The sequence below is a fragment of the Maylandia zebra genome, linkage group LG7, assembly GCF_041146795.1.
Source record: "Maylandia zebra isolate NMK-2024a linkage group LG7, Mzebra_GT3a, whole genome shotgun sequence".
Classification (NCBI taxonomy): domain Eukaryota; kingdom Metazoa; phylum Chordata; class Actinopteri; order Cichliformes; family Cichlidae; genus Maylandia; species Maylandia zebra.
Genome location: NC_135173.1, coordinates 16,225,889 through 16,250,444, shown reverse-complemented (window position 1 = coordinate 16,250,444; position 24,556 = coordinate 16,225,889). Strand labels below are relative to the sequence as shown.

Here is a 24,556-nt window from a genome sequence, read left to right as displayed (position 1 = left end):
TTTCCCAAATGGGAATGGCCATCATTCCTGGATCACACCTCTTTTCCACAGTATTCCAGTTAATGCATCCTCCTCCCTGGTGAAACGAGGGGGGGCCCTGCTGGTATAAAAGAAGCCTATGCTTCTTCAACCTTCACACTTAACTTCCTTCTCCTTCAGTGATCACTGACTTAACTTTAAGGTAAGATATCTCTATCTCTAAGATATTTCTATACAATAGGTTCATTGAGTTTTTGTCATTATTATTATCATGATTATTTAAGGTGTGACTGAACACACTAAAATCAGGATGGAGAAAAGAGAAGAGCAATGATTTACATTACAGTGGCAGAGGTGGCTGAATGGATGTAGGATTGCATGTGTTTGTCTGTTAAACAGATGCATTTATTTCTTTGCAGCGAAGGCACACAGTGCCAGAGGAGTTAATAAGGCGGCCATGTTTATGTTTAATCATGCCATGTTACATAGTCGTAGTAATGTAAAGCACCTTATCAGCTGTGAGTAACAAGAGTGTCTATCTCTGCATCTGGGTGGGGAAACTGAGAACTCTGTCACTAACACTGTCTTCTCTGTTATGCTGTCTAGTCTCAGTTGTGTCTGTAAGAGCAGAAGCTAAGATGACTTTCTACGATGACATTTACCCATTCTACACTGTACAAAGGACTCCGTTTATCTTCAGCAGCCGCTTGCTCACCATTATTCTGGTCTTCCTTGTGTTAGCGGTCAGTCTTCTTCTCATTCTACCCGGGATACGAGGGAAGTCGGTGAGTGCAACCAAGTCCAAAAAAAGAAAAACTATTACTCACTGCAAATGAGTGACGAAACCTCACTATTGTTCTCTCTCTTTCTGCGCCTCCAACAGTGGTTGCTGAAAAGTGCAAAAATAATAGCAGTTGTAATGCTGTCATTTCAGTTTCCTCACCTTTTTTTTCCATTTTAGTCACCTGAAATAATTTGTCTGTCTCTTCCTCTCAGCGGCTCTTCTGGACATTTAGAATAGTTACCAGCTTGTTCATTGGTGCCGTGATAGTGGGTGAGTTTTGCATTCGTATTGTTTTTCAAAGATTTTATTCTTCCTGCCACCTTTGTTTTCTAGACTTTCAAGTTAATTTTTTCCCTGCAGCACTCAACTTCACTAACGACTGGGCCGAGGCCAGAATGACCACGAAAGCCACCTATAAGTCTTTCAGCAACGCGGTGGTTAACGCGGAGATTGGCTTGCATGTCGGACTGTATGGCATTAACGTTACGCTGAAAGGTGAGTCACAGTAAGCAACCTGTGACGTCTCGTCAAATATTCCTGCAGTTTTTATTGTGAAAGGAGTCGGTGCTACAACAACATCTTCTGCATATACACGTCAGAAAAGTTCCTTTTTTATCTGTGTTGCTTAGTAGTATTTACATCTGTTTGATCTCACTCAGGGAATCCTGTCGTACAGTTTAATGAGACCATTGACTACAATGAGATGTTCACCTGGCATGACACTATTGAAGAATATGAAGAAGCTCTGGAGAAAGGTTTACCCAACCCCATTCTGTATATCGCTGAAAAATTCACCCCGAGCAGCCCGTGCGGTCTCATCTTTCAGTACAGATACTCTGGACGATACGCGTCTGCAACACTCTGGTGATTGTTAATAACTCATATCTTGATTTTGTCAAATAATACCGTGCGCTCTAATTTTCGGGCGATGTAGAAATTCCAATCCCTGTGCAATAATTGCTCCACAGGACAGCATTTTGCTGCTGGATGCTCGCCAACATCCTTTTCTCCATGCCAGTAATCCGGTACGCTGGGTACATGGTGGTTGCCACTGCTGCATTCATCTTCTTCTCCATGATCTCCTTCACCACCATCATGAATGTGCCTCAGTGTGTTTTCTACATAGGAACTGACTCCTTTGAAACAGAATACAGCCATTCGTTTTGGCTGGCCCTGGCTACAGGTAAACACGTGAATTTGCACATAGATTTTGCATGTTTTGCACTTGAATTTATCATTCCAAGCCTGACTGTTACTAACTCAGGTGATTTTCAGGCATCCTGTGCACCCTCATTGGGCTTCTTGTGGTGCTGCTTGACTTTTTGGTCCCTGAGAAGATGAAAGAGGCTTTCAGTGTCGGTGTCGACGGCTGTGAAGACGAGGATGATTCATACAGTGAGGGCTACCTGAATTCATTTTTCCTCGATGGAGTGACAATTTCACCAGTGAATTTAAAAGTTACAGAAGTAAGTACATTCATGAGGGTGGTTCGTACAGTTTTTGAGAATATTAGTAATCAACAAATTATCTTTCTGCTGCCTGTTAATATCTCAATCATTTGTTTAAAGCAGAAACAGTTCTTATCTTTAATATAAGTAAATTCTACTGTGGGACAAGACCGAACAGTGTATTAATAAGGCATTCCCATAGTTAGTTTATACGGCCGCCATAGTCACCTTTATATCCATGATAAAGACGTCGTTCAGCTAACTTTGATCGTTTTCTTTCTGTGTTACAGGAACATTTATGAAGCTGTGCAGATTCCCTCTCAGGGAGATTTCTTTGTTCATACTTGAAAATAATTTTTGTTGAATGTGTTACAGTTAAAGTCTCGACTTTCACATGTGTTAGTTATCTGTGTGAGCCTGTAAATAATAATGTCTTAAAATTGAGTCCACTGTAAATAGTCACATTTGTAAAGGTCACTCTCATGTTGTAGTAGCTGTAAATAAACATAACTTCGTATGGGATCCATACAATGTGTATATAGTGTGATGGGTGTGGATGGTAGAGCTCTCGTTGTTTTGCTTGTTTGGTAATGAAACATGAGACAACACAGATACATATTGATTGTACACAGAGTATACACTTTAAGAATCCGCTTTTTTAAATGAAATGCACATTTGGTTTTATTTACATTAAACTGATCAGAAACTTGGTCAAAGACATTATTAACCTCTTAAGCCCCAACGCCCCCTGATACGGGGGCAAAAGGCAGGGGATCAGTTAGGCTTGGGGCTTAAGAGGTTAATAAAATTAAGCCTACTCGATCCAAGAAACTGCTTAAAAACTGAAGATGTAATACGACAGCACGTGCTACTCCCTCCAGAGACCAGTGCAATCTGGCTCTCACCAGAACAGAAAACATTAGAGTCTCTAGTTTCAGAAACACAACTCCTAAGCTGGCAGCATTATTGAATACCTGCAAGAGCCAGATGGCACAAATTTACGACGGGACTGGTGAACACATTTCTGAACATTTAATGATATACTAAGCAAAAACAAATGTGCTTTTTATTTCTAAAAGGAGATTTCTAAGCGACCCCACACTAGTGAGAAGCAGCGAGAGCCCGAATGTTGGAACATGTGGTTTCCTTGCATCAGATTCATGCACACACAGTGCTCTGATAGGTTGAATTGATTCTCTTGTAATCCTGTTAAATATGTTTTTTTTCTGTCCTGTAATTTTTTAAGAGCTGAATAAAATGAAAACAAACAAGTGCTCAGCAGTGAAACTGTATTTTCTGTGTGTTATAACTGTACATTCATTCAGTATTGTATATTCTGATACATTCTTGTACGCTCTGGTAAAAGTAATGATCATCCATATACTGTATGTCCTTGAAAATTAAGAGTGTCTTTGGCCTTCAGCGTCACCACAATACACAGAGTTCAGTGCCTTTGTACAGCATCTTATTATCTTCTTTTGATACTAATTGTAATAGATTAACATGTTGGATTGAGAATGAATCCCTGGTCAGTAAATCGTATTCTTCGTTATCACATGCATATACTGCAGAAGTTATATGGCCTTTCCAATCAAGTCCTTGAGAAATCCAAAGTATTTACAGTAGAAGTACAATTTTAAACTCCATACACATTATAAAAATGACTAAATAAAAAATAAATGTACTAATTTATCTCTTCATAAGAAAATAAACATGACCGTAAAGCTACTTTTCTTCAACACCATAAACTCACGTACAGTACTACAGACAGAGTATTCACATTGTAAGGCCATTATGACGATGTAATTCAAGATAAAACCTGGGAAAATGAGAAACGGATGTTCTTTACAGCGTCGCGACAACAGGCCAAAAAAAATAAAATGATAGAAAAATAAATTCTCCTCGTCCCACTGAGCCACCCGTCTTATTGTCGTCACGCAGCCAGACATGCAGAGCTACAGTGGGGCTGATCCATGCAGGGTCCTCTATATGTAGACGGGCGTCTCCTGTCCCGTCAGCAGTCTGAACATCACAGCAGGCATCGTCTTCATGTTGATCTGGCACAGAGGGAAACATGAAAGAAGCAGGGTGGGTAAATGCAGGGTGTCAAACATGTGGCACACGGGCCCTGAATTGGCACCACAAAGACTCTGAGGCGGCCCACAGGAACGATTTGGGACTTTTAACTGCATTTTTATAAATTGTACAGTTTTTTTCTACTGATAAAGGCCTCCTTCACGATTGTTCGTACTACACCTAAGTTAAAGAAAAAAAAGAACAATGAAATGACAAAGAAATCCTATTTTTTCACCATCTAATAGAAGAGTTTCTATTTCTTTATGGTATCTTTTAAAAAGCAAGAAAAACTTTGCTTTATTATTACAGGTCAGTCTGGGCAATGAGATACATTCTCTGTGCTTTTACACATCTATTACTTACAGTTTAGTCCCAAAGTGCCATGTTTACAGATTTCTTCCATTTACTACAGCAGAATTTCTTTATCATATAGAAAAACTGAGACATGCAGCTAAAATTGTACTTCTTTTTTTGTATGTGAAGATATCAGAGGGGTTCTGACTGGGGTTAAACTTATCCCTCGCCTGAAAGTCAAAGTGGGCTGTATGTGGCCCACAATGTAAAGTGAGCTCCCTGGGTTAACCCATCAACTTCAGATGCATTTACACATGCACAGATATGTAATCGGCCCTAATTTACTTACTCCTCTCTGTCCCACCAGAGACTGAGAAAAGGATTCAGATGTATTGCTGTCAAACAGAGATCTTTTCTATCAGAACGTACACTTGAAGAAATTACAGAGAAAATACAAGAGTGGTTGAAAATTAAGTTAAAGTTTTAAAAAATATTCGGTACATATTTTTGATTATGTTTAACTTTAAGTTTTATTTACAGCATTGAAGCATTGAGCATCACAACACAAACTGGGATCTGAACCATCAGGTCTCCTCTGTATTCTCCATCCATTTGTTTGTGTTTAATACTAGTTTGATATGTTGCCATATTCATTTACTTTGGTCAAGAGTTAAAAGATGTATAACAATTTCCTGAAAAAATTAAAAAAATCAATGTGAAGCATGAGCTGCCTGACAGTTAGTTTGAAACAGCTGAGTTTATCTAATTGAAACAGCGAACAACGTGATGGTTTTATTGGAGTTAATGTGCTGGACTATGAGTCAACAAGGAAGGGCAAAAGAATTTCCCAAACTGTTCCTTTAAAGCACGCTCATAGGGATAAATTGTAAACTTGCACTCAAGGAAATAGATTCCTGTAATCACTGTGAAAGTACACAATAGTTAATTTCTCTGGAATGTGAGTTTTCTCACACAAACATCCTTTATTGTACTAGTCAGTTTTAATTTAAAAAAAAATTTAACCATGGTTTGTTTAATCACAGGATTTTATTGACTTTATTGACCCATCACTTACAGGCATTCTGTGGCCCTGTGTGTACCCAGTGATTTGGCTTTAAACCAAACTCTAATGTGCATGCATCTATGAAAGGCCTGTGTGGCACAGTGTTTGTGTGGTGCAGTAATCGGAGAAAATTGCCATCTTGTGTCATGAGGAGTTCCTACCTCACCCACAGAGATGGACAGGGTTTGAACTATCTTCTCGTGTGCCATGGCAACGACACTCTGACCATTTATTTCAATGATTCTGTGTCCAACACGAACGCCGCCTCTCTCAGCGATACCGCCTCGCATCAGGCTGCAGATCTGAGGAAGCAAAATAACCCCAAATGTGGAACTGCATCATAAATACCAACACTCCCAGTCAACAAGGGGGTATGTTGTAAATATTAACATATTTTTGGCATGTACTAGAGTAGCTTTCATGGTTCACAGTTCACAGTTCCTTATTTATCTTGGCCCTGGTGCAGCAGCTCAAAAACTATCAGAGCAGAATGACGCCTGAGCTTTTGGCTCACAGCAATTATTTGTACATACGCTGAGCTCATTATTGCTATTTTTAACATAAGCAGCCATCACTGTGATGCTATAACATGACAAAAAAACCTGCATGCACCTAAGCATTTAATAAGCCTGAGTTGAAAGTTCAATCTTAAGTTTAGAGTCATGGTAACGAGTGATACGGCTGCACTCACAATGCCATTTTGAACACTGAAGCCGAGCTGGAACTTGAGATCGGGTCTCTTGATGAGGACGGTGGTGACAGGAGGGCAGCTTACAATACTCAGCTTTACCTTCACCTGGTTCTTCAGACCCTGGGACACATTCAGAAACGCATTCACATGTTTCAGAAGTCAAAAGGTTTGTGGAGGTGGACTAAAGACTGGTGCTGTCCCTGTGCTTATGTGGTATTTCTATGTGCTTGTTAGTGTCATGGTCAAAATTACATTTATTCATTCGTGTTCTTCTTTCCTGTCCACTTAATCCTTTTAGGGTGAAAAGAGGGACCACCTAAAAGTCCACTAATATTTAGGTACTTTCACTGTAATTCATACTTTTGGGCTGTTCAGTCCAGCACTACTAACTACAGATAGTTTTCCTTGTGCTATTCTTTGATTCAAATACTTCCTTATCTAACTTATGACTCTAAGTAAAGGGCTAACTGGAGGTTCCTGATGTACTCCATACCTTAATGATGCCCTGGCAGGTGGCCAGTGGCAGCCCCACGAGACTTGTGTCATTGATGGACATAATCTGGTCGCCCACGTTGAGTTTTCCAGAGCGAGCTGCGGGCCCACTGTTCAGCATGCTGGCCAGGATGACCGTGGGCAGAATGGAGCCCCAGCCAGACTCGACTATTACCACGCCGAGGATCTCGCCTTTCTGCTTCTCTATATACAGCTGTAATACAGTATACAAGTATTTTTTAAACCTTTTTAAGCACACTTTGAATTTCATATTGAAAATTAAATCAAATCACTTTTATTGTCACATCACATGTGCAGGTACATTGGTACAGCACATGTGAGTGAAATTCTTGTGTGCGAGCTTCACAAGCAACAGAGTTGTGCAAAATACAATAATGTAAACAAGCAAAATACAAGAATGGCTACATCTGAAACTAATAAATATATGTACAATATATAATAGTTTATGCATTTCATAATAGTATATGCATTTCATTTAGCGAGATTCTGTTAGGGTGGAAAATCCATCAGTCATCATTTACAATTAGCCAACAGTGGAATAAAAAACATGTCACACCTCTTTACAGTTGTCTGAATTTGAGAAATGAACGAGGTCATCGTGGTACATTTCCTGGGAGCTGATGATGTCACTGTATTGTTTCTGGCTCAGGTCGGTGGGATTGATGCCATTGGCTCGCAGGAATTCTCTGTAGGCCACACTGAACGCCTGACCAATAGACTGTGCGATTAGCTGCGCCTACGGGAAGGGGAGCATTTGGGGGAAACCGCTCAGCAGAAAGGCTATCCCAGCTGACAACAGCAAGGAAGTGACCAGAGATTATTGTAAAAATGTAAAACTAGAGCGTAAAGTAGAAAAGAATGGCAATACTTACATCCTCTGATTCAAAGACATAGCAGATCATTCTGTACTGGCTCTTCCCTTCGCTGGTGGAGTCCGAAGATTCAGAGAGCTCCTCTGATGAGGCCTGAGACATGCGCCTCCGTGCCATCAGAACTACAATGCTGCCGATGTCTGCGATGTAGGAGATGGTTCGCAAGGCACTGTCCATCATTGTTTCCTATGAGGAACAAAAGTAATGACAATCATGATTCAAAATAAATTGTGTTTATGCACAAGAAGAAGGCAACACACAAATTTAAGAGCCACTGACCTGTGTGTCAGCATTCAGTACTTTGACAGCTTTAGTGGAGATAAACAGGTCCACTTCTGTCATCATTTGAGAATCTTCATCTTGGCTCTTTGAGATAAACAGAATTTTAATAAGACGTTTTGCATTTCAGAGAATGAATGTGATGCTTTAATCTTGCATAGCATTTTTTTTCTTGCACCTCAATAATAACGCTTGTGCTTATGCCTGAAAGGCAGAGACAGTTTAAATTATTCTTTTCAAACTTTGCTTTTGTGACCAGCAGTTCATTTGTAGTTACATTCAAGGCACAAGCACAGGATATAACACTTAATACACAGGAACAAAAACATGTGGCCGTATCAAAAGAACAAAGTGGCCAAAAGAAAGACATGCAACAGCTCCACTGTGTGGTAAATAGATGAGGTTACTGCACAGCTGACTTTTTATAAATAGGTCACAAGCAACATACAGTTGTGGTCAGAAGTATTAATACGTGTTATGGTCATTGTAATTTAGGGCCTTGAATTATTTCTTTGAACTGTTCATTTTCTCAGTGTGGAAAGATTGTACAGCATACATCTTTATTGCACTTTGAAAAGAACTGGGTGCACAAGTTTGACTTTAGTTTGTATTTTTTTTCTAATCCACACAGTTTTAGATGTATACATACACCTCCACTAATATTTGGTTAAACGTCCCTTAGTAAGTTACACCTTTACCAGAAGCTTTTTGTAGCCATTAAAAAACTTCTGGCATAATTCCTGGTGTATATTTGACCACTCTTCTTGGCACACACCCGGTTTTTGGTAAGGCCATTCCAGCTGTTTAACGTTAGCCTGCTTCATCCATTCAAAAACCACCTCACACGTGTGCTTTGGATCACTGAGCTACTGGAACACGCTGAAGAACTTGGAGATAGTCATTCTTCTTCATTATTACAACCACTTTGTACAATGTAACAGTACTGCTGACAGCAAAACAGCCACAGTGCATGATGCTACCACCACCGTCCTTTACAATTGGTACAGTGTTCTTAGGTTTGAAGCTTTCACCTTTACAAACATACTTGTTGTCAAGTGTGGACAAATAGCTCAATCTTTGTCTCATATGGCCATAAAACCTTTCTCCAGAAGGCATTTGGCTTGTCCATGTGGGCAGCTGCAAATTTCTCTCGAGCTTGAAGGTTTCCATTTTGGAGCAGGAGCTTCTTTCTTGGTCGGCACCCTCTCAGTCCGTGATGATATAAAACTGGATTCACTGTGGACAGTGATGCTGGTGTTCCAGCAGTTTCCAGCTCATGGTAGGCTTGAGCCTTAGTGGTTCCTGGGTTATTCCTGAACATCCTAACCAAATTCCTCTTATTGTAGGGGGACAGTCTGGGTCTAAATCCAGATCTCGGCAAAGTGATGACACATCTGAATAACATAGTTATGTACAGTTGTTTAAGTTAACAGGCCTTAACCTTGTCAAGTTAAAAGACAGAACTCAGCACCACTTATTAAAAGATTAAAGTAAGTGTATCTATATAATTGAGCCTGTATGTATACTTCTGGCCTTGTATGTATTAAATAACATCCATCCATTCACTTCCGCTTATCCTTTTCAGGGTCGTGGGGGGCACGGGAGCCTATCCCAGCTGTCATAGGGTGAGAGGCGGGGTACACCCTGGACAGGTCGCCAGTCTGTCACAGGGCTAACACACAGAGACAGACAACCATTCGCTCTCACATTCACTCCCGCATTCACACCTATGGGCAATTTAGATTGATTGATTAACCTAGCCCCGCTAACTGCATGTCTTTGGACTGTGGGAGGAAGCCGGAGTACCCGCAGAGAACCCACACCAACATGGGGAGAACATGCAAACTCCACACAGAAAGACCCTGGCCTGAACTACATACATATTATTTATTTCAACTGCGAGCATACATGTAGAATAAAGTCAAATCCCTAATAAAGTCGAGTCCCTCCAGCCAAAAATAAAAGCCAACTTTTCTAAGGCTGAAAATCCCAGATGGAGAACATCAAGAGAATCTAATCAAGTCTCCTGGACCCGAATTCAATTTGTTCCCTAGATTTCATTTCAGTTTGTTCCCACATTTTGATGCTGGCCAATTTAAAGATTTATGAACTAAATGGATGCATGTTGGTAGCTGTAACAACCCTGAAGAAGAATTACCTTGATTTGACTGACAGCTTCATGAGCCTGGGACATACGGACACTCTTGGATGGGTTTTTATCAGACAAAACTTGAGTGCAGCCAAGGTAGTTAGCAGCAAAGATGATCCCATCAATAAGGTCTTCTGGCTCACAGGGACCTGGGACTGTGTGACAAAAAGACCCCTGTAACGTGCAGCACAGATTCATAAAAATGACAACATTTTGAGAATATTCTGAGATATTTACCATCCTCAAAGCTGGGAAACGAAGCAGCTTCCTGTGTTTTCTTTTTTAAAAAATGTAATAAGTTGGACTTCAAGGGCAAATATTTTGCAGATACAGTATAAAAACCTATATCTATCACAATATCCACGATTGCCTACATACAAAACTTACAAAAACAAATGTTTCTTGGGAATACGATTAAAGAGACAGTAAAAGACAGTTTTTTGATCAAAAACTGGATGATAAGAAGCTAAAAGTAGCTGAATTTTAACCTTGGGAGTGTTGCTGTCTTCTGCAGAGACAGGCTCTGGACACTGAGACCTCGTCGCCTGCTCTGGCAGCTCCTCAGGTATTGCAGCCGGGCTGAGCTTCTCATTCTGCTAAACAAAAATAAGTGGGGGGTGTTTTCTTCTTATCTTGGACAGTTTGTGTTTTTTAACATTTCTTGTTGTCCTGTGCCGATTAAGAAGAACTCATAAAAAGTGATGAAGACTATTTCTGGCGATGCATAAAATTAAAATTGTGCTGATCCCCTCTAAACCACAGCAGAGGCAGGTTTGGCACAAACATTTACAATCACAAGCCACAGGGGACAAGAGCTGACAAAGATGTGTCCTATTTGCATTGCTTACCTGCTGGGGTTTCTCTAGCCGTCTCTGTCTCTCCTCGAGAGACTCCCTCTGTTGTTCTGGTGTGTGAAGAGGAGCCAGGGATGGCTTGATAACCCTGGGTTCATTCTCCCGGCTGTTAGCAGTGGAATTACTGGGTCTGGGAACAGGAGGAGGCTCTCTGTGAGGCTGGGGTTTCTGGGTTTCAGTAGGAGGCTGAGCATGGGAGTGGCGAGGTGGGGGAATAGGGTGTTGCTTACTGGAACTGGACCTAGCTTTGGTCCTCACGGCAACTTTTTTGCAGTCCCTGGGCAAAGTCTTTGGACGCTGCTCAGTGTTGCTGGTCATGCATCCTTTGATCCCAGAGGCAATTTGCTCGATGCCCTCTCCTGTTCCCCTCCTTCCTCGCCCTTTACCCTGCCGCTCCTTCTCCTTTGAATCTATGTGAGATGGCTCACACTTCTTGCTGGCTCCTAGGACATTAGGGTTCCTTGTGACTCGGACGTCACCTTCTCTTTGCCGTTCCTCTCCCCCCTTCCTAATTCTTTCGTTCTCATTACCCTGATAAAGGCTAGCCTGCCTCTGAATACTGTCCTCCGTCTCCTCTAAATCCTCTATAAATTTGGCCCCATCTAGCACCTCTTCTATCTCATCTCCATCACCGAAGAAGAACCTGTCCTCCTGGCCCTTTTTAACTCCCCCTTCTGTTTCATCACCAGCAACTGGAGCACAATGCGACCTGAAGCGATGGCTCATCTTACTCGGCTTAGCGTCTGATTGTGATCCCTCACATATTTCTGTGCCATGCCGTGGCCTCGGAGTCATCTGGTCAGGAGCACTGGTGTTCTCATTAGTATTATCACTGACAGCATGCTTTATATAGCCACCGTCCTCAGGACAGTACTGCTTGTAATACCTCATGTCCACACCGCCCTCTCTGTTCAAATGCAGAACCTCATCATAGTCCTGCTCGACATCGGAGCCCACGTTGTCGTACTCAGAGCAGGTGTCCTCCATGTCCTCAGGACTAGGGTCACAACTCATGTAATAGTGATTTGCAGAAACAGGAGAAGTCAGCTGGTCATTATTATCCTCCTCCAGCGCACAAGGTGGTTGCTCAGTCGCCTCGTTCACCAAACCTCCCCGCTCTTCTTTGCTCTGTCCAGGACCGGGGCATGATGAAGTGCCGGGTACCAATATTTTGGAAATGGATCCTGGCCTCTTTCCATGAGCCATAACTGGCCCCTTTAGCCCACTACCCTAAGCCCTGTAAACATTAATAGAAAATCAATTTCACATTTTTGAGAAATGTTATATTTTCAACAGTATATCATCATTCAGACTCTTTATATTATTATGAAAAATAACTGAACACATATTGTATTTTGCAAATGACGTAGGTTCATCACACTGGAGAAATCACCTTCCAAAGACTTCGATGCTCTCTTTCATAAAAACAGAAACTCTTCAGCAACTCTTCTCAGTTTTCGAGCTCCTCCGCTACAAGCCTACAGCACAGGTGCCGTCAATTTAAATAACCAAACATCAAAGATTCCTCTTTGCATATGGTCAAAGATCCACTTTTGTATACAGTGACTATCTCTGTCATACTTTAAAAACACACACACACACATCCTCCCTCCGTACCAAACATCCATATTTTACTTACATGCACCATCTCAGTCCATTTGTCTTTGATGGTGTTTGTTATCTGTGATCTTGGTCCGTTGTGCCTGCTCTAATTTTGTCTTGATGTCCTGCAGAACAGGAAGCCTGCAGTAAAACTACAGACACACAGCCTTCCTTCTGCAACACTGCTCTCTATTCTTAGCACCTCCCACCACAGAAGCACAGACATATGCAGATGCTCTATACTGGCTTATTGTAAGTCAGTCTGCCTTCACACACAATTTAAACTCTTCTCTTGCGGGTGAAAGTCATCTGCTTAACCTAGTCTAGCTCTCTCACACACCGCTTGAAATATAACATCCTAAAAAGTTATTACAAAATTCTGGCACAAGTAATGCTGACAAAAATGCTGCCCATGCCTGCTTTCAGATTGTAGCATGTGGTGTTTTCTATAAACTATGTTATTGTTTTATAGTTTGCTAAACAGTATCTTCAAGAAGCTGCCTTGAAAAACAGTAAAGAACCAAAGAACAACAACACAAAACTGTCTAAATTAGTCAGAAAGTACTTCACAGCTGAACCGATAGAAATTAATCGTGGAAAAATGATTACAGCTGTTAATTAAAAGTAAATACTGGCATTTAACGAGTTCCAGCCTCTCGAATGTAACTATTTGGGTTTTTTTTCTGTCATTCTTTTACCGATAGTCTACAGTTGACAGAAACGAGAAATTTTAAATAGAGACATGATAGTCTACATTGACCAGACACTTTATAAGGTACACCTAAATGGTACAGAGCTGAACCCCCTTGTGCTTTCGGAACTGCCTTAATTTTTCATGGCATGGATTCAACAAGGGTCTGGAAACATTCCTCAGAGACTTTGGTCCATATTGACATGACAGCATCACACATTTGCTGCAGATTTGTTGGCTGCACCTCCATAATGTGAAGTCCACCACACCCCAAAGCTGCACTACTAGATTGAGATTGGGTGACTGTGGAGGTCATTTGAGTACAGTGAACTCCCTGTTGTGTTCTGGAAAGCTGTTAGAGATGATTTGAGCTTTGTGATATGGTGTGTTCTTCTGCTGTCATAAAAGGATGGACATGGTCAGAAACAGTAACCAGGTAGGCTGTGGTGTTTAAGTGATGCTCAGTTGGCACTAAGAGGCCTAAAGCGTGCCAGGAAAATATACTTGGAACCACTGCTGGTGCTGCTTTTATGTTTTTTACTCCAGATTCAGACCCTATTTTGCAGCAGTCTCAGTTTCCTGTTCTTATCTGAGAGGAGTGGCACCTTGTGCGGTCTTTTGCTGCTGTCACCCATCCGCTTCAAGGACTAACATCATGTGCATTCAGAGATGCTCTTCTATATGCATAGACTGTACCAAGTACTTATTTGAATGACTGTTGCCTTCCTATCATCTCGAAGCAGTCTGGCCATTCTCATCTAACCTCTGACATTCAACAAGGAAAAACGCCGCTCACTGGATCTTATCTCTTTTTCTGACCATTTTTCTCTATAAACCCTAGAAATGGCTGTAATCCCAGTAGATCAGCAAGTTCTGAAACAACTCAGAGCAGCTTGCCTTGCACCAACAACCATGCCACATTCAAAGTCCCTTAAATCAGCCCCATTTCTCATTCCAATGCTCAGTTTCAATGTCAACAGCCTGGTTCGACCATGTCTGCATGCGTAAATATGCATTTAGGCATATGCCATTAACTTTGTTGCCATGTGATTGGCTGATTAAATATTTGCGTTAACAAGCAGCTGAACAGGTGTACCTGACAAAGTGGCTGGTGAGTGTGCATTCAACATATATTCTCAATCAAGAAAACATCTGGCAGATTAAGAAATGGGGAAATATCTGTTATTCGCAGCCCTACAGTAATAATACAAATGTACAACAGCAGGATTTAACACCAGTAAATTAGAGAGTATCCATCAATACAACATAAAAATGCTGTTGATTTTATTTATCAATATTATAATGATATAATTTATGATTCTCTCAGCTCTGAATTCCACCAAATCTCTTTTCATCCCTGTCATCATTTAAAAGAAGTGAGCTCCTTAAGTGTGAATGTGATGCTCTCAGTTTAGTAATACATGCTTTACATTTGATTAGTACAGGATATGTGAGAGGCAGCACACTGACAGTGCTGTGCTACACGCCCAGTATAAACATGTCATCATCAGCATCCTCATCTCAGCATGAAGCATCTAAGCTTGAGGCTGAAAAGAAAAATCATAGAGCAAACTATTTGGCTCAAGCTAAAAAGACTCCACAACGAAATGAATCCTATCAGTGTTGATCAGGTCATTATGCAACTGGGATTATAGCATCATCAGCACAAAAAACCTCTAATCCCTGCTAACAGTCCTAAGCATGACTTCTCCATGGTGCTGAACTGGCAATTAAAACAACAGGGGCAATTACAGAGTAGAATTGGCCTTCACCATTGCAGTTTTCTTGCACCTGCCCTGCCCTTGAAGAATGAGTGGTAGTATTTTATAAAGCTATTACGCCTAACTTTTGCCGCAGCTGCAGGGGTGGTTGTTGCTGTGGCTCCAGTCTCCCCACAAGTGGACGCCGCATTTCCCTCTGCCTAGATGTCGATAAGATAATCGGATATGTCCTGCGCATATACCGTGCATTAATGGAGCGCGCTCCCTCCACACACGCTCTCTAGTGGTTATACCATCTGGAGGCATCTTATTATCCTACAGCAGCTGGAAAATTCACATCGACCTTGATGTGAAGCATGGAGACTGCACCATGCTGACACCCAACTAATGGGCTGATGTGCCACAGGAGCACGCACATCTAGCATCGTTTTCGCTCTGTGACAGAAACACGAGCAGGCCTACATGCATCAATATTGCATGCTCCCCTCTATACGTGCATTAATATATGTGTGTGCCACTTACCGACATCAGTCCTGTGGGGGCCTCTCCCTTAAAATGCCCGTTTGCTGATCAGATGAGATTGATCTCCGGGATGGTGATTTTTGAATAAAAGCCGCACAGCAGCCCAGGAACCTGTGTAGAAAATACACCCCCTAACACAGGCACACACGCACCATGTGCTCACTAGTCGCACTGTTCTACCCAACATAAAACATTAATGCACACGCAGATGCACCTCTATATGAATGGATTGTATTTTTATGTTTGTTTGTTTTTAATTTTTTAGTCATTTTATAATTTGTTTAACAGTATAAGTGGTGGCTTGTAAGTCATTAAATAGACACCCAAGGTGTGATTTATATTATTAGATTATCTTTACTTTAAAGCCATATTTAATATGATTATATCTTACAGCTTCCTAGGATTTATTTGCGTTTGTTGAGGAAAAATATCGATGTATCTGGGATCGATTTCGATGTTCTGCGCTCTACTGGTTGTGCCTAAGAAGCGGGATTGGGTGCCATATCTGCTATCGGTATGTTAGCTATTTTGAACCGCTGACAGGCTGTATTTTATAGTTTTCTGCTGGATTTGTGAAGCACTAAGAGTCGCAAATGTGTGACCATTTTAAATGAGACATAGGTAAGCTAGCATACGAAGCATTTCTACACCGAAAGCGCAACTGTCAGAGTATGCAACAAAGAAAACCTGTGGGGGAAAATAGTTTTCACCGAGCAGCACCACCACTGCCGCCTGCATTGCTGAAACATGGCCGAGCGAGCTAACAAAGGCAAACTCAGGGGACGTTTATCATTGTCGAGAACCAAAAAGACGGACAATGTTGTTAAAGTTGGCACTGCTGCCAGGGGTGCCACCACAAGTCCAATCACGTCGTTCTTCTCCAGCAAGCCTCCACCTAAGCTGGCCTGTCCCCTGTGTGGCCAGCTGGTACCGAGATTCAAGATCAATGAGCATATTGATCTGCAATGTCAGAACTTTGAGAGAGGAGACAGCACTGTCGGCTCAGCAAGTAATAGTGTTATCTCAAGCACTCAGCTGTCACCCAGAAGGAGTCTCCCAGAGTCTCCCGCGGTGGATCGAAAAGTGGAAGAAGCGGGTGAAAAAGGCAAAGAGACCAAAACAAGCCCTTATTTCAAAAAGAATAACTTTCAGCAGGCACCACGGGAAATAAACAGCAAGACGGTGGTCAGGACCATTGACCTTGGAAGTCTTTCTTCTAAATTATCTAGAAAATTTCATAAGGCACCTGAAAGGAAAGAAACAGTGGACGAACTTGATGAGACACTGAATAGCTCACAGAAAGAAAATCTTCTGATTCAGAGTTTAGAAGACAAAAAAGAGGACCTGCCAGTCAGATCAACCAGTGTTGTCTGTGTAGCAGCAGTGGAAGATCCATCACATTCAGAAAAACAACATAAATTTGAAAACAAAGCATCTAAATCTGATACTGTCCAAAAACAAGTTACTCCGAAGCCGCACTCTTCTCCCTCCAAACCAGCAAATAATTCACAACAGGCACCACGGGAAATAAACAGCAAGACTGTGGTCAGGACCATTGACCGGGAAAGTCTCTCTTCCAAATTAGCTGGAAATTTTCATAAGGCATCTGAGAGGAAAGAGACAGTGGATGAACTTGATGAGACACTGAATAGCTCACAGAAGGAGAATCTTCTGATTCAGAGTTTAGAAGATGAAAAAGAAGGTATGACACGCCGGTCCACCAGTGTCACCTGTGCAGCAACAGTACAAGACCCATCACATTCAAAAAAACAACATAAATTTGAAAACAAAGCATCTAAATCTGATACTGTTCAAAAACAAGTTGCTCCAAAGCCACACTCTTCTCCCTCCAAACCAGCAAAACGAAAAAGTAAATCTTCCATTAGTAAGGCAGCTAGCTTTAAAAAGAAAGCCAAGCTGGAGAAGAAGTCCTCTGAAGGTAAAGCTGGAACAACTGATCTGGATCAGCATGAAACTGTAGTAGCGTTATCTGCTTGTGACCAACCTTTGAATTTAGAGGAAACGTGTGAGGAAAAGGTTGCGGTTGTCAGTGGTGATTTACTCCCAGTGTTTGGTGCCGATAGCATCACAAGTGAGCAGAGCTCGACTACGGCTTCGCCGCACCTTCCCTACTACCTCAGGAACTTCAAAACTGTACTACACGCTGTGCTGGAGAATGAGGATGACAGAGAGTTGTTCAACCAAGATGATTTGTCCTTTATACGTGCATTTGAAAATCTGTCAGGTATGTTAAAATATTATTCAATAGTTATTCTAAAAACTGTGAAAATCTGGCTTTATTGTTCACATGTATTCTCTCTCTTGAAGTCATGGGACAGAAGTTGTATGTGAGGCTTTTTCAGAGGAAACTGAAGTGGCTCCAAGTAAATAAGCTGGATTATGAAGAGATATGCAGCGATCTTGGACCCATTTCACAGGAACTGGTTCAAAGTGGTTTTCTGGAGACAGGTAAATGTGTAAAAAATTTAATGTCTCCTTTTGTTACTGTCATTTTGTTACCGTTCGATATTCATGTTTTTCCAATTATGTTATTAATATGACTGCACTGATCACATGTAGCTATTATGTTGGCATCATGTTAATGGTTGAAGCTAGGAAATACAGTAAAATGTTTGGAATAAACATCAAATTACATCAATGAATAAACATCACCAAATTTTCTCTAATAATGTCCACGTCTGGTGTTTTTACCTCTCAAAGAGAATGACCTTGAAGACTTGGGTGAGGCTCTGGATCTCCTGCCGGCTCCTGAACTCAAAGCTTTGGCTAAGACTTTCCACCTGGGCAATTCAGCGACCCAAAAACAGCAGGTAGTGGACGGGCTGCTCCGCCTTAGCAAGCAAAAGTCTCTTTTCACTCTGACCACTGCACAAAACAGTGTCGGAGCAGTGATTCTTAAACGGTAAGATAATTATTTATGTTATGTTTTTTTAGTACCAGTATTGCAGTGGTGGTCACACCCCATCCTGTCTTTAAAGGGCTAAGCAGCTTGCAGGTTCCTGTGTCCGTCTCTGTCGGGGTCCTCGGGCTGTCTTCTCTCGTGTTCTCCTGCTCTTCTCTCTGACGGACACCGTGGAAGAAGAGGAGATGGCAGCTGGAGGACAGAGCCAGCTTTATACCATCCTTTTGGTAAACTCAGGTCGTCTGGCCTTCCCAGACTATACAGTACAGCGTGTAGCCAAGGTTTTTCAGGATAGAGAGGACCTTATCAGGTAAGGTTCTACCAAAATATCTATAATGACTTTCTTATGTTTTATCAAGCAGGATAGGCACAAATAAGTACTAATAATGGCATGCATCACACCAGATATGAAGCTTCCATGCGAGCACTGCAAGAGGTGATCCTGGCTATGCAGGGTGGTCAGTGGGAGACGGCCATGGAGCTCTATGCTGCAGCCAAAAGTCAATGGCTAGTGCTGAAGAAAAACAATGACCTCAGGTGCGAAATCATAAACATTTGCTTCAGTGTTTCCAAAAACAGTCAGTTGTGACTGATAACAATATGATTTGTTTGCAGTCATCAGGAAAAGCTGCCTGTATTTCTGCGCTGCTTCACTGCAGGATGGGCTTACACTCGAATTTTATCCAGAGGGGTCGAGATTTTGCAAAGGCTCCGTCGCTATGAGGTTTCTGAACCTGTCCATTCACCGCGAAACACAAATTAAAGTGCTTGTTCATGTCATTGTTGAAGATCTCATGGGTCTTCTGTTCGTGTCACAGGAAGCAGTTGAAGAGCTGCGGTCTTTGCTATTGCAGTCCGTTTACTGTCCTGACAGCCGCGGGCGATGGTGGGACAGGCTGGCACTAAACGTTCACCAGCACCTCAAAAGTCCTGAGCAAGTCTGCACCCTTCTCTGTTCTCATTCACGTCCTACTGAGACAGTCTGATTTAATTTTTTGTCAGATGTCTTGTGTTAATCTTTCAATTGTTGGACTGTGTTCTTTACCTGTCAGGCTATCTGTGCTATTAGAGATGGGCTGTCAGACCCTTTGGTGCGTACAGGACATAAACTCGCGCTGCATCACAGAGCTGTTAGAATGAAAGAGTCTGCCAGCTGCAAGAAGTACCGCCTGCAACTGAGAGACCTGCCCACTGTCCAAGTACAAGATGTCAAGCATGTATGTTTTTCACAGTGTCAGTGTGTGGGTTTCAAAATGGAACAGCTTAGTTTTTTAGCTCACCTAAAAGATGCTTTTGTGTGTGTCTGTGTGTTTGTTTGTTTGTTGTTACATCTGACTGCAGGTGACTATTCGAGGACAGCTGTTTCCTCATGAGGGAGGCATGGGAAAGTCTAAATTTCTTTTACCAGCAAATGAAGAGGGCGCTCATTCCACTGTAATATGCTCTGTAGAGGAGCTGTCCTTGGCGCATTACAGACAGCAAGGTTTTGACCAAGGTAAACAACTTTTTTTCTCCTGTAAAAATGTATAGATACAAACAGAAACAGTAGGTTTTTTTGTTTTTTCTTTTGTTTAAGTATTATTATTATTATTATTATTATTATTATTATTATTATTATCATCATCATCATCATCATCATCATCAGGGATCCATGGAGAGGGTTCAACATTCTCAACACTGTTTGCTCTCCTGCTGTGGGACATCATTTTCATGGACAGTATTCCAGATGTCTTCCGAAACCCATACCAGGTAAAGAAAGGTCTATACGTGTTTATCTGAATATGTATGAAACTCTAGAGCTCACGTTTGTTTTCCCTTACAGACGTGTCCGCTGGATTTTTACACCGACTGCTTTTATGAAAACAGAAAGGATGCAATCGAGTCTCGTGTCCAGTTACTTTGTGAGGCGTCTGTGGAAACTCTGCAAAATATGTTGGAAGATGTCTGGAATTCCCAGGAGGGAAAAGTGTGTTCGTTGGTGAGCTGGGAACGTTTCTCATCCCTTCAGCAAGCGCAGGTACTTAAGGTTTTAAAAGTACATGTTGAGTGCTGTCAGTATACAGTGTTTCTCACATTATGTGTCAGCGCAGTGGGGCAGATGAGGACACATTTTCCTCAAACACACTCTAATAATTGTCTCACCTCATTACCAAGTTTGGCGCATCCTTCATTGACAGATTAGCACGTAGACTCTTGCTTTGGAGCCATGCTGGTGTAATACATTTAGAATGGGGTTTGAAACTTTCTTGTGAAGCATTCAATGAATCTGTATGAGCTGATAATAGAAAAATAAGAAACAAGAAAAGGTCAGTAAACGTGCCCTTGTCCTGGATTTTTTTTTTGATGGCGTTGCTGGCATCCAGTTGAAGAAGACCATGTGTTTTTTTTCTTTGTACTGTTTTCATTGTTTTTTTTTGTTTTTATTTATATTTTACACAATGTGGGGGTTTTTTTGGGGGGGGGGGGAGATTGTAAGTTTCTACATTTCTTACTGTAGGTACCAACATGATACTGATGTGCAATTAGATGCTGATTTTCTTTTCTTTTTTCTCTCCCCAGTCTCTTGTTGCATGCCTGGGTGGAGCCTTTCTAGGTGGAGTAATAGCACGAATGGCAAAAGACTACAGGCACTGCCGTGGAGGTTTGCCCGATCTTGTGGTGTGGAACAGCTCAAACAACAGCTACAAGGTGAGATCACCTGCCATCCTGGCTTGTTTTGTTCTCTGTTTTTTATGGAATCAGGAGATTTTTGGTGCCCAATAGTTTCAACTCTTGTGATGTCATGTGATTGTAGCTGGTGGAGGTGAAGGGGCCCAATGACCGACTGTCTCACAAGCAACAGATCTGGCTGGATGAGCTGCAGAAACTTGGGGCCGATGTGGAGGTGTGTCACGTGACTGCTACTGGAGCCAGAGGAGCTCGTCTGGAATAAACGGACACAGAGAAATTGACTGATAAGACTTGTGCTGCTAATTAATCAGACTGCGGTCAAAAAGAAAACATCCGCAATCGGACATGCTGGGAAAAAAACATCCTGTTTGATCAACCTATAGAGAATGGTGTAAATCTTGATTTCAAAATCTATAAAATTTCACCTTTCTATGTAGGAGGAGGTTAATGTGCTTTGTTTTGTATGGCATTATCATCTGGTCTTCAACAGGAAGTCGTGCACTATGTGATGAGGATCATCGTTAACAGCTTCCAGGATCAAAAATTGCAACTGATGCATGACAGTAAATAGATCCAGCCACTACACTAATATAATGGTGTTTCCTTTTTGGGACATCCTGTAATCACAGGATTGTGTGTTGCCATGCAACCAAGACTCACATTTTCTTGGCTGCTTAAAAATTACATGACAGCTCTATGAGTTTGTTATGCAATTAAACACTGTGATAATATGCCTATAAATAAGCTTTTTGCCAGTAAGCATTGGGTAATCAAAGATATCAGCTGGGTGCAAAAGAAGAAGTCATAGGGCTACTTTTAATCAGAGTATTTTAGGGCAGAACTGAAGGAAATTTTTAGTCAGCCCAAAAAAATCTGCTTCCTTTTTAAATGCTGTATAAAAAATAATAATAAAGAAAGAAAAAAATCTTGAAACAGATTTTCTGTTAATAAGCTAAGACTCTGCCTCAGCATGTTCATTTCAAACTTTGACATTGCCGTAAATCAGTTATTAACAATAAAAATGTATCATAGTTGATAAACTACCCCTCCACAGTGGCTCCGTACCCTGCCAAGAAAAGTGGTCATGCTTAATGCCGTGTACAGTCATCCTCCCAAAGGCCCATTATTTCTTTTTTAAATTATCAGTCAATCTGTGGTTTGCTTTCTCTATTAACTTAGTAAGTGTTCAGTCTGAATTGGTTCCCTGATGCTAAGCTGACAAAATCGTATTACTGGTATGATGTGACTCAGTCACTTTACTGTAAGACTCATCTCAGAACAAGAACACTGAGAAAAAAACACCACCACTGACAGATGACTCTACATCAGGTATGAGAAGAGTCCGTGAATCCAGAATAATCTGAATCTGGATCAGTGATATTTTATTGAGAACATAAAGACGATCATGAGTTTTTTAATATTTCAGTTTGATATAAAGTTGTGAAGATAAGACAAAATTTCCAACTTTTCCCATCATTCAGTGATCAGAATCAGAATCAGAATGGGGTTTATTGCCAAATGTTGAGCAGGTTTACAACATTAGGAAATTGCTGCGGTGCTTCAGTGCAAACATAGTGTCATAAATAGCACTTAAATAGACATGGAAAAAAATAAAAGTAGGGATAAGAATTAAAAGTGCTACGTGGAAAGATATGTGCATGAGATATACATGAGATATATACATGAGAATAAGAATTAAGAGTGCTACGTTGAAAGATATATACATGAGTGCAGGTGGTGATCAGTGCCAAACATGGAATGATGCAGTCACACAGCGTAGGGTCATGTGTTAGTGATGAAGAATGTATCAGAAATCCCTTTATCCAGATCTGGATTAAGTCAAATTTGGGCCAACTCCCACTTCTGATTTTTAAGAAATCGAGTAAATTCATCCATAACAAACAAATAAGCTGAACCAAAATACAGAGGTAATAAAGTGAATCTTTTCTAAGGTTAAACAGGCTTAGGACACACTGTTTAAACTGAGTGTTGTGAATGAAGCAACATACGTTTTTGGCAGTTTATGAGAATTTATAAAGTATGCCAAACCTACAACCACAAAATAAAAAAGAATAATAGATGGATAAATGTTAATTTTAATGTTTTTTTATTTCAATTTGATAATTGTAAAAGAAATTATTCCAACCTGTCCAAACAGGTTTTGAGTAATGCTGCTAACACCCAGACAAACCAACCACAACCTCCTCGGTGGAAGTAAAAGTAAGCACTTAATGATCAAAACTAGAGGCCAAAAAAGTGTTTTCACTATTTTGTAGCATAAACAGTGAATTTGTTATCTAATGTTCATGTTTCAGCTCTTTGAAATTTGTAAGTAAATTAATAAATTAAGTTTATCTATTAAGCTCTTTTCACAGTCGTAAAGCACTGTACAGCATAAAATAGTAAAGGAAATAAAAATATTAAGTGCCAAAAAACAGGTAGTTACAAACAAAACAAAACAAACAAAAAAAGTTTTGATACATGCTCAATCATCCAGGTAAGAAAACCCTAAAGTTGTTTCTGTTCATCTGTACATCTGCCAATTTAATGATCAAGAAACTGACCTCACAGCCCATTGTTCATCATTGGTGCTAGTTTCAGTCATTGTGCAAAGGTGATGTTTATAAGACTAAGGAAACACCACTCAGCCGAGACAGAAGAAGTCACTTGGATGAGTGACGAAACGTTTCTATGCCCAGATGAACAGAATCAACTTTTTGAGCTATCCTAAGAAGCAATAGAGATGATATTAGGTACCAAGTGTCAAACCAGTAATACTTTTTATGATATTTCATAACTCGATAATAATCAATAATATTCTGACCAAAAAAATATGATCATGAAAATATGGCGATGGAATAGGATGATGAATAGGATGTTTGAGAAAGAAATTAAAATGATGGAATAATAATTCATAATGGTGCGCTGTTATCATTTTAAGCCAAAACATTTACTTTATGACAAAAACTGTTTTGTGTGTGAAAATGTGTTAAACAATGTGATTATTCATTATTAACGAGTTATTAAATATATCATAATTTATAATATTCAGAAACATTGTGATTGCCATTACCTTTAATTACTTCTTCTGTCATAAATCAGAGGCATACGTCACTGCTTTGACACAAAGTATCCAATATCGCTCTCTGGCAGACCAGCCAATCACAACCTGCTTGGTGGACATTTAAAAAAAAAAAAAAAAACTCAAGTAGCAGTATCATTCACAGTGGGAGGTTGATACTTGGGGGTGTTTCACAGTTTTGCATAAAGTGGCTTCAACAGTGAATGTTTATGTAATATTAATGTAAAATCATCTGCAAATGTACTAAAAGCCCTGTAGCTGAAATAATTGAGCAGTTAAGTAGTTATGCTGAGAAAAACTGTAGAATTTTCATGTTTATTGATGTGTGCATATATTTATATAT

General features: G+C 40.7%; 3 protein-coding genes across 7 annotated transcripts; 2 read left to right on the top strand and 1 right to left on the bottom strand.

Moving 5' to 3' along the window:
• Window positions 1-51: 51 nt before the first annotated feature.
• On the top strand, window positions 52-3,485 carry duox2 (dual oxidase 2). Its single transcript, XM_004567662.3, has 8 exons — window positions 52-181; window positions 586-764; window positions 976-1,033; window positions 1,124-1,258; window positions 1,423-1,627; window positions 1,732-1,946; window positions 2,039-2,229; window positions 2,502-3,485. Exons 2-8 carry the CDS (start codon window positions 618-620, stop codon window positions 2,511-2,513), a joined length of 963 nt encoding a protein of 320 aa, XP_004567719.1. The 5' UTR covers window positions 52-181; window positions 586-617; the 3' UTR covers window positions 2,514-3,485.
• Window positions 3,484-15,676, bottom strand: apba2a (amyloid beta (A4) precursor protein-binding, family A, member 2a). 5 transcript variants are annotated; one of them, XM_012923692.3, is made up of 14 exons: window positions 15,539-15,676; window positions 12,642-12,729; window positions 12,396-12,480; window positions 10,997-12,239; window positions 10,637-10,744; window positions 10,386-10,425; window positions 10,158-10,303; window positions 8,000-8,086; window positions 7,721-7,906; window positions 7,405-7,584; window positions 6,829-7,041; window positions 6,336-6,455; window positions 5,806-5,946; window positions 3,484-4,268 (listed from the first exon to the last, which is right to left on the bottom strand). In XM_012923692.3, the coding sequence occupies exons 4-14, from the start codon at window positions 12,206-12,208 to the stop codon at window positions 4,197-4,199; spliced, it is 2,505 nt and encodes an 834-aa protein (XP_012779146.1). In that variant the 5' UTR covers window positions 12,209-12,239; window positions 12,396-12,480; window positions 12,642-12,729; window positions 15,539-15,676; the 3' UTR covers window positions 3,484-4,196. The 5 variants fall into 5 exon arrangements, with proteins under 5 accessions (XP_012779146.1, XP_023009428.1, XP_004567718.1 ...); XM_023153660.3 differs by lacking the exon at window positions 12,396-12,480; XM_004567661.3 differs by lacking the exons at window positions 12,396-12,480; window positions 12,642-12,729.
• A 327-nt stretch (window positions 15,677-16,003) lies between these two features.
• Window positions 16,004-22,064, top strand: fan1 (FANCD2 and FANCI associated nuclease 1). Its single transcript, XM_004567659.2, has 13 exons — window positions 16,004-17,783; window positions 17,867-18,007; window positions 18,260-18,461; window positions 18,538-18,771; window positions 18,867-18,998; window positions 19,077-19,185; window positions 19,280-19,399; window positions 19,514-19,678; window positions 19,803-19,956; window positions 20,107-20,210; window positions 20,284-20,478; window positions 21,021-21,149; window positions 21,256-22,064. Exons 1-13 carry the CDS (start codon window positions 16,286-16,288, stop codon window positions 21,391-21,393), a joined length of 3,321 nt encoding a protein of 1,106 aa, XP_004567716.1. The 5' UTR covers window positions 16,004-16,285; the 3' UTR covers window positions 21,394-22,064.
• The last annotated feature ends 2,492 nt before the right edge of the window (window positions 22,065-24,556 follow it).